Genomic DNA, 13,814 nt, shown 5'->3' on the forward strand with positions numbered 1-13,814 from the left:
TATAAGAAAACACCCCTGACAACTGCCATTTTACTGCCCAGTAAAAGCACTCTGGCTGAACAGATATAATAGCTTATGGAGTTTAGCAACAAGTCATTGGCAGTAGTTTGCTTATTGTTGATAAGCTCACTGGGGAATTAAGGCTGCCATCACACTGATCAGTAGCAAAAACATATGAGTTTTTACCAAATTTACAGTGCATTTTTACAGGACATGCAGCTCAAAAACCGCACTAAAAACGCAGGTGGGTTATTGATGTGTTTTTGCAGAGTTCTCCATTCATTTCAATGGGGAGGTGCATTTTTAGTGTTTTTTGTTTACCACACCAAACCTGCATCAAAAATGCAGCAAGCAGGATTTTGAAAAAACACAGTGGACCCGCAATGGATTAGTGTAAAGAGTTTCATAAGATTTCATGGTCATTTCATGTTTCTTCAACTTTCTTTAACGCAACAGTGGAAGAAAAAACAGGGATCAGTGTAAAAGCAGCCTAAAATGGGGTAAGAAAAAAAAACAAAAAACAAAAACAAACAAACCAGGATAAGCATTTAATCTTTTTTCCATGTGCCACAGACAGAACAATGCATGTTAAAATAGGAGACAAGCTATAGCATTACTAGAGTGCCGACCTACCAATATGGTTTGGGCGTCTGCAAGGTCAAAAGTTGGTTTCAGGGGAGCCAAAAAGCATGCAGGAAAAATATGTTTGTAAACAAAATCTGCAAAGCCAACCAATCCATCTTTACCACCTGGAAAAAAACAATTAAATTAGCTTCTAAAAGAAACAGTTTCAAAATAAGAAACCTGTAATACAAAGCAAAAAGGTACTCACCCCACAGTTCTACTAATTTGGAGAGTATAATGAAGCACGTTTTTTGAGCAATGGGATCTGGATATTCTACAGCTCCTTGAATGACTGTAAATATTACACGCTCCACATTCTCAGCATCTGTACCATAAACAGAGGAAGGTCATTCTATATGTATTGAAGTATTTAATATATGCTAAAGACTGAAAATCTAATTTAAAAGATATTCACAAACATGTCAAACACCAGTGTTATATTTAATGTGCATCTAAACCCAAAAATAAAAATGGATAGTATTGCAGAAGCTTACCAGTCCTTAAATGAAGTGACTTTTTTTCACACTTTATTTTCAAACTTGGTAATCCTGCCACTAACACACTTCCTGTCCGTGGGTGACATTGTCCTAAACAGCATTGTTACCCTAGGGCAATGGAGTGTGTTAGGTCTACAAAACGCCTCCCTCTCTTCTCCATAACACGAGGAGCCGTTTTGTAGTCCACAGAGATAGCAGGGAACAATGCTAACTGATTGCTTGTGCTTGTTAACAGTTCATAAGACTTCTTGCTGATAAACAGCTTTTTTGCAGTTGTTGGTCAGATACAATAAAACATTTTCAAAGGAATATTAAACGGACCACGGAAACTGACCAAATAAGAGAAATGTAAGGTTAGAGTTTACATATACTAAATATTTTGTAGCTTCTTGGTCTCTATTAAGCCGTTTAGATATACATACATACATATTAAGCGGTTTCTCAAACAAAAAAACAAAAAAGACACCCCATGTATGTTAAAAGCTCATCCCTTCACAAAATTGAAATCCATTTAACTAATATCATGACTTCTGAAGGCAATTGGCTGTACGGAGGTTTCACAACAAATTCATACTTCTGCGTCTGTAAATAATTTGGTAAATTTTAAATTTTTGCCTTCTTCAGCATTATGGACTATTTTCTGTACACGTGCCATCAAATTACAATTAAATTTCAACATGTTGTACTAAAAGTGTGTAAATGTCCAAGGAACTGATTATGCAAAGACCTGTATATGTTCGCTTACATTTTCATATAATGCAATCCTATATACTAAAAGTCATACCGATAAAATGTATAGGGGTCCTAAATCAAGTGAAGCACTAAGCACATTGTCGTGCTTCATAAATGTGCCTCTTAAATTTAAAGCAGTGCTATGGCCACACTAATTGCATACCACTGCTTTTAAAGAGACTTTCTAGTATTATCTCGACTGATGAGGAACAAAAACTGCAGTTAGGAAATCCAACTGCTGGGTCAGCACAGAAGCAAAAAGAAAAAAGGTATGTTGCAGTACAAAAAACCTGGACACAACTTCAGGCTGAAAGCATGAGAAATCAAATCAAGTTATAATTTACTTTGCTATATCTACTAACCCTGATTGGCAATGACCTCATTCATTCCACTTCCAGTAACTGTTTGAAGAAAGGCGAAATAGCTTCTTCGTAACATTTGTTTATCTAAAGCAGCAGACTGGTCATTTTCTTCTGAAGGGCGGGCTAGCACCTCAAATATAGCATGAAGAAGTGGCATGAAGACTTGCTGTAGGAAAGGTGACACTTGGGCCTACGAAAGAAGTTCGATAAAGCCAATTAGTACAACAGGCTTTGCAAAAAATTGGCTATTGATTACTACTTTGCATATCTGTTACTTTAAAATGTTTTAAATTTAAAAAAAAAAAATACAGGTTTTAAAATTTTAATTCAATGAGTACCAGATAGAAGACTAGACGGTACAAGACAGAAGTTACAATACTTTCTTGCGACTGAACATTTGTAATCTACTAATCATGTTCATATGGATAATTCATTACTGCACGTTACCATCTTGTGTCTGCTCTGCTGGAAAAGACAGAGGAGATGGAAAAGAGTAGTAAGCAGCAGAATTAGAGAGTCTGTATGTGTGTTATAGCATTTATCATCCAGCTACACTGGAGTCTGAGAGTTCCATGTAGGACATCAGACAGCTCCTAAATTAATACCTTGAATTTGGCAGTAATTTGGTTAATAAGAGGAATGAATTCTTGCAAGTCCTTTGCTTCACAGTCTTTCAACATGTGCTCTGAAGCAGTAGGGATGAAAGGAAGCACTTCCTCCTCCAAGCAGATGATCATACGATGAAGGAAGGTTCGGACACCACCTCTGAGAATTTCCTTTTGAACAGGGCAACTTAGTGCAGGCAGGAAGCATTGTAAACAGTCCAAATAAACCCCAGAACAGCCACTCTGTTTCACCGTTTGTTTATTACTAAAAGCTTTACTTGTACGGCTGAAGAGGAAAAAAAACAAAAAAATAAAACATTAGTAGATTGTGAAAATACTTTGATAACAGTAAAATCATGCACAGCCTGGACCTCCTTTTTGGTCTCAGCACCACTGACACTAAAGTGGTTGGTGAGGAAATAAGCCCAGTTGACAATACACTAAATATATTTTGGCCACCACTCCTGACTTTCACTTCTACATATGCTAGCTGTTTGACCATCATTTGTTCACCGAAAAAAAGTACAGAAAATAGGACTTTCACACACACTGTAAAATGCTTTTATTGGAATCCACAAAGGAACACAAAAAAGTCTTTCACCTGCAGGTTATACTGCTGCCTACATGAGGATTGGACACTAGCATAACCAACAAAAACTGTAAACCAATCCAGGATAACCCCTCCTTCTACCAGCATGTCTTCGTTCTGTAGCATAGTAGTACCAAAAGGAAAATCACAAACACAGAGGGACAGGACATGTTGCCCCAATTGAGAAGATTTTTCGATGACTCAAAAAACCTATGGTTTTTTGCATCCTTTGGGAGACACCGGTAGCCTTTCACCTTCAGGATGTCCAAAAGCAATACAACTAAAGGGTGGGCAAAAAAAAATAAAATAAGGATGGGTCCTAGAAAAAAAACAAACAAAAAACTGGGAACTGCCTGCAGCTCAAAGAGCAGACTAAAGGCCTTTATATCCAAAGCCAGCATCAATGAGGCCACAGCATCCACCTGGTAGAACTTAAAGAACAAGTTTACCTTTTAAAAAATAAATAAATGCGTATGTTTTGCAGGTAAAAAAAAAAAAAAAAACAAATCAGGGGTGCCATGCAGGACTCCAGCAGACTTGTCAATGTATCTGTGTGCTTGTACCTCATACGAAGCAGGCAGATACACAGACAAGAGACAATGAACTACCACAGCACTCAACAGAACCGTGGTGTCCATTGAGAATTAGAAGCCAACAGTCACAAAGGCTGTCAGTACTTGTTTTCCATTCATAGAATTCTGTGAAAGAACGCCACGGCCGGGTGGGGTATTTCCCCAGAAGGACAGGACCTTGGATGCTGTCACAACGCTTGTTCCGAGACGGCAGTGTGGTAACTCTTGGCATTTATATGTGATATTGCACAGGATTGCTAAATTTGGGTATTTTAAGCTGTACACATCTGGTGCGAACTGGCACCTTTTTAATGCGAGTGCAGATAATAACATTTTATAAAGGATAAAGCACTAGGGTAGTGTTATTCTTTATATGTGGTAGAGTGGAGTTTAAGGAATAGATCTCTAAGCTGAGGAGATTTACAGCACTACTCTGAGGAATCCATCTGGGTCCATCCTGAGAGACAAAAAGTGTGTTTTGACCGGGTATATGGTGTAAGGTCAAAATGAGGAGGTAAGTGCACAAGTGGTGGTGGCCATTCACACAGTGTTATCATAAACACAGGAGGTGGCAAGGAATTAAAAGACACAGGACACCAATAATATTATAATTGTGAAGGACATTATTACTGTTTGAATTGCATGTTCATGACGTGCATGAGTATGAATGTAATATTTCACTGTGTTGATTTGATGGAGTGAAACAATCGGATTATTTGCGCTGATGTCATTTTAATGTTACCATCTATACACGGACTATTTTGAGAGTCAACGGCGTCTAGTAGCTGCTGGTAGATTTGTTATTTTGAGATTCAGATTTTAATTTTGGTTTACATTACTGTTTGACATTTAGTAATTTATCACTAGAAAAAACTATCCCACAGAAACGTACAAGTTTTTTTGTATTTTAGAAAAGTCCTAGAACACCTCTGGACTTTAGACATCGCTTCCACCACCAATCAAGGCTCTGTCATATGTGGAAGTTTGCCTGCCAATTGTTTAAGCCTTGGATGTACATAGCAGAATAGGTGAGAATGTGAAGTTCTGTCCAGGACAGGATCCTATCTACCTCTTCAGCAGCAGGAAGACTTCTGGTTTCTACCCGATGGTTGATGTACACTATCTGTTATGGCATTATCCAACTGAATTAAGATCGGATGACCTTCAACAGGCTGGTTCAAAGCTACAGCGCCAGCCAAATCACCTAAAGTTTTGGGATGTCGATTGGGAGACAAAAATTCAACAATACTGCACTGACAGAGTGCCCATTATTCCTCTCTAGTCAGGCTGGTATGCGTTCTGATGATCATTCAGATGCTGGGAAGGAAGAACTTTCTGATTTCATTGTTGGATCAAGACGCCAGGCCAGAGACAACCTGATCCTCTGAGCCAATTTAATGGATTTGTCCAGGGACTTGACTGACCTGTCCCACGCTGACAGAATGTTGTGATGTAGAGGTTTGGAAAGAAACTGGACAAATGGGACTGCCTTGAAGGAGATTACCATCAAGGCCAAAGACGCATGCAAAAGTGGGAGTCTCAAACTGGACTGGAGAGTTTGAATCCGAGATTAAAATTTCTCCTGCAGAAAAAAACAGTTGAAGAATTCATACCATGGTTTATGCAGCAAAAATATATTCCAAGTTTTAATTTTAAAGGCTAAGTTCACCTTTTACATGTTACACCAGTATTTAGGGTAGAATATGTAACAAGTTCCTAAGCACCCTCTTACCACATCCACCCGCAATCTGCGAACTGTAATGAATAAACTAAGTTTATGCTACACCTGCGACAGATGAACTTGTAGTTCTTAGTTCTCAAGTGTGTTAATCAGCGCACCTGTAGTACATTTACTTTTCCGCAAGTTTTCTAACTGAAAGCCTGTATAGAGGTAGGGCAGTGAGATGAAGAGTGTCTGCAGGAGCCAGTGGGAAAAATAAATAAATGCACATTTTTTTCCCTGCAAAAATATGTGAATCTATCTCTTAAAGCAGAACTTAGCCTTTAAATGTACATAAAGGTGGCACTTTAGCAGCAAATAGGGAAGTGCTAAATTGGTGACATTTCAGGATATATTTATATAATTCAGATATTCTTTGCAAATACACTGATTAACAAAACATACCCCTCATTACCAGCCATACCCACTTATGTACTGTAACCCTCTATACCTCAAAGACTGAAATGCCAAAAGACAGTCTCATTGCTTAGTCATAACAAGCTCACTTACAACAAAATAAGCCAGAGACTCTTAGAGATACTAGATACTATAAAGAATCTGCTCCAGTGCCAGCCTCTAAAGGCTCAAAGATCAATCTGACCCCCTGTAACGTCTGGACAGTCAAAGCCACACTGTTCAACAGAGTGTTTGACAACTGTACCCTCACCAGGAGGACATCTAAGTATTCAACAGCGAGGATGCCACAAGAATGCAGTAGGGCTTGGTGAATACCAGGCTGCAGACAAGAGGCAGAAAGGCAAAGCTATAAACTGATAGGAACCCCAGATAAGCTGTAAAAGGACATGATAGTAAATGTCCTTGATGTCCACAGAAGCTAGAATGTCTGCCAGATGAAGGGAGGTAATGACAGACCTAGTGGATTCCTAGCAGAATTTATGACCTTGAACAGATATTAAAAGCTTTCACATCCAAGAAGGGATGGGTGGCCCTTGTAAGTTTGGGAACCATGAACAGGTTTGGAGGTAAATCCATTAAATGTTTCTTGACACAGGAATGAATGGTGAAATGACACTTTGGTCCACAAGACCATGGAGGGGTCAATGGAGATCTGCCAAACTGTGTTGTGAAGTTTGGAGGTGTGAAACCTAGGAGGAACAGGGAGCAAAATTCCAGTTTGTAGCTCTAGATCACCTTCCAGACCCAAGAATCTGAGATGAAAATTGTCTAAATGTCTGCATAAGGGCACTTTTACCCCCTTCCTACCCAGGCCAATTTTCAGCTTTCAGAGCTATTGCACTTTGAATGACAATTGCGCGGTCATGCAACACTGCAAGCATGTGAATTTTTTTCATCTTTTTCTTCACACAAATAGAGCTTTCTTTTAGTGGTATTTAATCACCACTGTTTTCTTTAATTTTTTTGAACTATAAGGGGGGGGGGGGGGGGGGGAAGCAAAAAAAATTGAAAAAGAAAAAAAAAAAAGTTTTTCGTTTCTACAACAGGTACATTTTCTCCTTCACTGATGTGCGTTGATGAGTTTGCACTGATAGGCAGCACTGATATGCAGCACTGCTGGGCACTGATAGGCAGCAATGATGGGCGGCACTGCTGCACACTTTTAGGGCTGCACTGATAATCTGAGAGAGCGCGAAAGAGAACGAGTGCGAAAAAGAGAACGAGCGCAGGCGAGGGCGAGAGAGGGCGAGGGCGAGAGAGGGCGAGGGCGAGAGAGGGCGAGGGCGAGAGAGGGCGAGGGCGAGAGAGGGCGAGGGCGAGAGAGGGCGGGCGAGGGCGAGAGAGGGCGAGCGAGAGAGGGCGAGGGCAAGAGAGCCAGGGCAAGCGCGAGAGCAAGCACGAGAGCTAGCAAAAGAGAAAAAGCAAGAGACAGAAAAAGCGAAAGAAAGAAAAAGAGAACGAAAGAAAGAAAGAAATAGAAAAGGCGAGGGCGAGGGCAAGAGAGGGCGAGGGCGAGGGCAAGAGAGGGCGAGGGCAAGAGAGGGCGAGGGCAAGCACGAGAGCGAGGGCAAGCACGAGAGCGAGGGCAAGCACGAGAGCGAGGGCAAGCACGAGAGCGAGCAAAAGAGAAAAAGCAAGAGACAGAAAAGAAGAAAGAAAGAAAAAGAGAACGAAAGAAAGAAATAGAAAAAGATTTTTGTTTTTGAAGAGACATTGACAAACAGAATGTCTATCAATCACCATGATTGACCTATCTACAATAAGGAGGAGGAGAATGGGGGGAGCCACACTGCACTACTATGTGCATCCACTGCTCTCACACATTGCACCTGGTGTTCCTGCACATGGCTTACAAAATTAACTTATTTCTAAAAACCATACCATTGAGATACCTCACTAACCAGAGTTCCACTGCACACTCTACTTGTCACCCAAGATGGCTGCTGTATGGATTCATGTAAGACTAAATAAAAAGCTTTTTTTCCCCTCAACAGACTTGCGTAGCTTTGATGTATGAATTTTAACACCAACATTGTGGCGTGAACAGGGAAAATGGAAAACAACTGTCTCCTTTGGGTCTTCCAATGCAGTAAAATGCAGTTCACCACAGTATGTGTGACCAGGAACACAAGGGACACTTCTCATTGCAAGTGCTGTCCCTTGTACTTTTTTTTTTCTTCATTTGACTAAAAAGGCTATAACAGTTCACCTTTAACCACCTCCCGCTCGCCATATACACCCTATTCCAAATTATTATGCAAATTATATTTTTCTCATTTACCTAAATAATTGATGTAAATAACAGTCAGCATAATTCTCATGTTATCAACTATTAAGAGTACAATTCAAATTTTATTGAACAAACCTCCTAACAGTATTTTTTTTAAACATAAAAAACTTACAATGCACTGTTCCAAATTATTACGCACAGTAAGTTTCAAAACACTTTATAGGTTGTAAAGAACTGAAAATGGTCATTTGTTGTGCTTGCAGCAAATTTATTGAAATCAAAAACGATTTCAATCAAACTTCTAACAACATTTTAACTTTTTAAACATTTTAACAGGTCACGTTACATTTTAACATAGGACCCCTTAATTGATAGCAGCTTCACAAGTCTTGCATCCATTGAACTTGTGAGTTTTTGGAAAGTTTCTGCTTGAATTTGTTTGCAAGATGTCAGAATAGCCTCCAAGAGCTGCTATTTGGATGTAAACTGCCTCCCACCCTCATAGATCTTTTGCTTGAGGATGCTCCAAAGGTTCTCAGTAGGATTGAGGTCAGGGGAGGATGGTGGCCACACCATGACTCTCTCTCCTTTTATCCCCATAGCAGCCATTGATGCAGAGGTATTCTTTGCAGCATGCGATGGTGCATTGTCATGCATGAAGATGATTTTATTACGGAAAGCATAGTTCTTCCTTCTGTACCAGGGAAGAAAGTGGTCAGTCATAAAATCCACATACTTTGCAGAGGTCATCTTTACACCTTTGGGGACCCTAAAGGGATCGACCAGCTCTGTCCCCATGATTCCGGCCCAAACCATGACTCCACCACCGCCTTGCTGACGTTGCAGCCTTGTTGGAACAGGGTGGCCGTCTACCAACCATCCACTACTCCATCCATCTGGACCATGCAGGGTTGTACGGCACTCATCAGTGAACAGGACTGTTTGAAAATTAGTCTTCATGTATTTTTCTGCCCAATGCAGCCGTTTCTGCTTGTGAGCATTGGTTAGTGGTGGCCGAATAGGTTTATGCACAGTTGCAAGACTCTGGAGGACTCTACACCTTGATGTTCGTGGGACTCCAGAGGCACCAGCAGCTTCAAATATCTGTTTGCTGCTATGTAATGGTATTTTAGCAGCTGCTCTCTTGATCCGATGTATGGATCTGGCAGAAATCTTCCTATATGTGCCTTTATCTGCACGAACCCGTCTGTGCTTTGAATCAGCCACAAATCTCTTAATAGTGTGATGATCACGCTTAAGTTTTTGTGAAATATCTAATGTTTTCATACCTCGTCCAAGGCATTGAACTATTTCACTCTTTTTGGCAGCAGAGAGATCCTTTTTCTTCCCCATATTGCTTGAAAATGGTGCTCTGCTTAATAACGTGGAACACCGTCCTTTAGTAGTTTTTCCTTAAATTGAGCTCACATGCCAATCTAATTATCACAGGTGTCCGAGATAGTTTTCAGTGATCAAAAGAGCCCTGACACACAATGCCATCCATGAGTTAAACTGAAAAACAAAATATTTAATCTTTGTGACACTTAAATAGAATTTGCATAATAATTCGGAACAGGGTGTAGTACAATGACGGGCGCAAGGCAGTTCTCTCGCTCTGGGAGGACGTCATATGACGTCCTCCCATTCTAACTGCGCATGCGCGGCTTTGGGAGCGTGCAGCGTGGTGATCGGTGGTGTGCGGTGTCCCTCGGACACAGTGGATCACCGGTCAACGGAAAGAGCAGAAGAAGATGTTGGCTCGGTCACGGGATCAGCTGTGTCCAATCACATGTAAATAGGGAAATGCCGGTTATCGGCATTTCTCTCCTCACGAGCGGTCACGCTGACAGCTCTAGAGGAGAGCAGAGCCGGTAATCGGCATCCCTCAGAGGGGACATGTGCACCGATGATCAGTGTGCCCTGATGATCTGTGTAGCCCCAGCAGTGCCAGCTGTCAGTGTCCATCAGTGCCAGCTGCCAGTGCTCATCCAAGCCACCTGCCAGGGCCCATCAGTGCCACATCGATGCCGCCTAACAGTTGCCATCAGGGCCGCCTATCAGTGCCAGTCAGGGCCCCCTATCAGTGCCAGTCAGGGCCATATATGAGTGCTGCCTTTCAGTGCCCATCAGTGATGCCTGTCAATGCCCATCAGTGCCACCTATCAGTGTCAATCAGTGCAGCCTATCAGTGCCCATCACTGCAGCCTCATTAGTGCACATCAGTGAAGAATAAAAATTTTGTAAATAAGTGATTTTTCTAACAAAAACTAAGAAAAAACATTTTTTCCCAACATTTTCAGTGGTTTTTGGTTTAAGAAAAAATAAAAAACCCAGAGGTGATTAAATACCACCAAAATAAAGCTCAGTCACAAAAAATGATAAAAATTTCATATGGGTACAGTGTTAAACCACGCAATTGTCAAAGTGCAACAGTGCTGAAAGCTGGAAATTGGCCTGGGCAGGAAAGGGGTATAAGTGCCCTATAAGTAAGTGGTTAAGAAAAAAAAAAAGTGCTTTTTTTTCCTGATAAGCCTGTAGAGCTCTGCACCTGTGATCAAGAAATCACAGGGGCAATGTCAGCCTCCTGAAGACATTGCCTTCAGCTTTCCTGCCTTTACCTGCACACAGACCATTACAAAGCTGGAGGAAGTGTCAAAGAACTACAGGAGCGTTCATCAGTGACAATGGCAGGCGGACAGTGTAGCTCATTCATTCACAAATTGCTAAGAATGAATGATGCTGCTGCGTGGGGGAAAAGTGACAGTGGGTGCGGTGAGACGATCCCCTATACACTGTCATGGGGGTGGGGGATTTGTGAGGGACTGAAGACCTGGAGCATATGAAACCCAAAATATTGGTGTAACCATAGGTGCACCTATACTTTAATATGGAAACTTGCAATAGTAAAATGGAAAAAAAAAACAAAAAAAACCAAGACTGGAGAAACCGGAGAAATTAGACAATATTAATTAAGCCTGGTTAAGTGTACGCCATTTTAATGTTTGTTTTCCCCTCAAAGTAGAAGGCACATTTTTTTTCCTTTTCAGATAAAGGAAGGTTATAAGCCATCAGGGTTTTTTTTTTTTTTTTTTTTTTGCCATCTGTGTCCTTTCACTTCCTGACTAATATCTGAAACAGGAAGTGAAGGGAAGTCACAAAGGAAGACCAGAACTAGCATCTCCATTGGAAAATTTTCCCTCTGTCACTGTTCTGGAGACACCCCAAAATTTGGGATTCTTTCAGTTTGAGTGATAAAGGTAAACATGACAAATGGAGAGGGTGAATCTCCCTAAATAGGACACAGAGAGCAATTAAAACAGCAGGTCTAATCCCACTCCATTCTATCCAAAACTAAAAAAGTTTTACCCGATTGGAAGGTCCATTCATCTCTATGGACAGGCAGGTACAAACGTTTACAACCACCTACCTCTGAGTCTGATCTGGTCTGCTAAAAAAAAAAACAAAACAAAAAAACAAAAAAAACCCAAGGGGATCCATCCCCCTCCATATAGGGGGAGTGGATCAGAGGGTAGTCAAGGGTAAATGGACAGCAGAGTCCGTTTATTCCCAGCAGCCCGTAGAGAAGAGCAGACTCTGTCCATGTCTACTCTGCAGAAACTGAGCGGACAACAAATGTGTCATCTGCCGCTTTGCTCCAATTAGCAGAGGATCGGTGAGCTGATCGTCTGCTGATCGGAAAATAATCTGCTCCCCCACATGAAAGGGGCCTAAAAGGTGAAAGCTGGACATACTTCCCTCCTACCCTTGGGCCCTGCTGTATTTACCTCTGGGGTTGTGAAGCCATCAGCAACCCTGCAGCCAGTCCAGCGGTCTGGGAATTTTAAATCCACGCTCTTCTCAATGCAGTGCTTCCGAGATTGATCAGATCAATTCTGATTGGCCAGCGATGTCACAGTGAATCAATCTTGTCCATCCTGGAAGCACTGCAGAGAAGAGCAGAGATTTCAAATCTCTGGACTGCTGGACCGGCTGTGGGGGTGGCAGCTGAGCAGGAACCAGGGGTGGCAGTTTTTTTTCTGTAAAGGTGAACTAACCCTTTAAGATTTATCAAACAAAACCGTGAAATATTTTTCATAGCAGTTTATACCTTAAAGTGGACTCAACCCATCGATGGGCCATATGAAATTTTAAAGACAAAAGTCACCCCAGTACATATGATCACAAGTATCATCTGAGCACAATATATTTTAAGAATTTTTTAATCTACCTGGCAAACCCAACAGCATGATTAAGGTAGTCTGCTAGAACTGTCTGTCGCTCTTCATCTTGTTCCACCATCAGTTTTTCTAGTAAAATTTTGAACTTTTCCATTAATGGATTCAATAGATTTCTCATCAGAATATTTTTCCTGTCAGCTGGGTAGTCACTGTTTACTATGAGAACACCTGCAGTCTCATATATGAAGAGCTGATCATCGCTGCTCAGCAAGGTCTGAAAACCATTTTCCTGAATAAAAGGAACAAGAGTTATTTCATATAACACAGGGCAACCTGTCAGTCACAGAACATAAGGGAACATTACATAGCTTTGGATCATGCATATACTTACTAGGATTCAGGGTCTCAAAGTGTACAGTGTTTCCTTCTAAAAAAAAAAGTGACTTCCCTGTAAATTCCATATCTTGGAGTACAAGCACAGGATACAAGGAACATGTTCACACACCATGGATCATAGAGAAACACCTTCAGATGATTGAACAGTGGCAAGCTTTTGAGAACACCCCCCCCCCCCCATAACCCTATCCTATTCTGAGAGTCCTCGGCTTTGTAGCAAGCAATGCAGAGTAAACCAAGGAATAGAAGGGAGCGGACTGACAACTCATGGGGACCCTGGGCAATAGGGGATCATGGGGCCCCTGTGTCCTTACTCAAAAAAGCCTATGAAAAAAGGTACCAGGGGCATCTCATGGGGCCCCCTACTGACCCCGGGCCCTCGGGCAGTGCCCAAGTTTCCAAATGGTCAGTCCGCCCCTGGAAGGGAGGCTGTCCTATACTGTATACTCCAAGATACAGAATTTAACAGGCAAGTCAAAATTCCTCATCTTAATCACGATATAGGGCACAGGAAACATATACATACACCACAAGACGCCCCAAGCAATCAATACAAAGGGTGGGCAACAACTAGGCAAAAAAAAAAAAGTGCCAACACGCTCAAAATTAACAGGGGTCAAGGAAACCAATTTCAGTGTGCCTCTGCAAGGACCTTGCGGCCAAAAGCTGCAACTGCAGAAGACCACCTGGTAAAACATTAAGTTTGAAGAGGTCCATGTGGCAGCTTTATATAGTTGAGCTACAGAAGCTTGGTGCTGAAATGCCCAGGAAACTCCAGCAGATTTGTTGGAGTGGGTGTACATGAGGTTTTTTCTTAAAGTGGTTCTAAAGGCAGGTGCGTTTTTTTTTTTCTTCCAATAATGCATTCTATGCATGAAGGTAAAATATTTGG

General features: G+C 41.5%; 1 protein-coding gene across 2 annotated transcripts in view; it reads right to left on the bottom strand.

Annotated features, from left to right (window-relative positions):
* XPOT (exportin for tRNA) overlaps positions 1 to 13,814 on the bottom strand; it is a 74,417-nt gene that overhangs the window by 6,857 nt on the left and 53,746 nt on the right. For both annotated transcript variants that reach the window (XM_089674144.1, XM_089674145.1), the window contains 5 exons: positions 12,577 to 12,815; positions 2,821 to 3,106; positions 2,216 to 2,405; positions 833 to 949; positions 634 to 749 (listed from right to left, as the gene is read on the bottom strand). In XM_089674144.1, coding sequence (XP_089530270.1) covers positions 634 to 749; positions 833 to 949; positions 2,216 to 2,405; positions 2,821 to 3,106; positions 12,577 to 12,815 — 948 coding nt within the window. The remainder of the gene's footprint in view (positions 1 to 633; positions 750 to 832; positions 950 to 2,215; positions 2,406 to 2,820; positions 3,107 to 12,576; positions 12,816 to 13,814) is intronic.

The sequence above is a fragment of the Staurois parvus genome, unplaced genomic scaffold (genome assembly GCF_062004578.1).
Source record: "Staurois parvus isolate SC_StPar_1 unplaced genomic scaffold, SC_StPar_1.0 ptg000147l, whole genome shotgun sequence".
Classification (NCBI taxonomy): Eukaryota; Metazoa; Chordata; class Amphibia; order Anura; family Ranidae; genus Staurois; species Staurois parvus.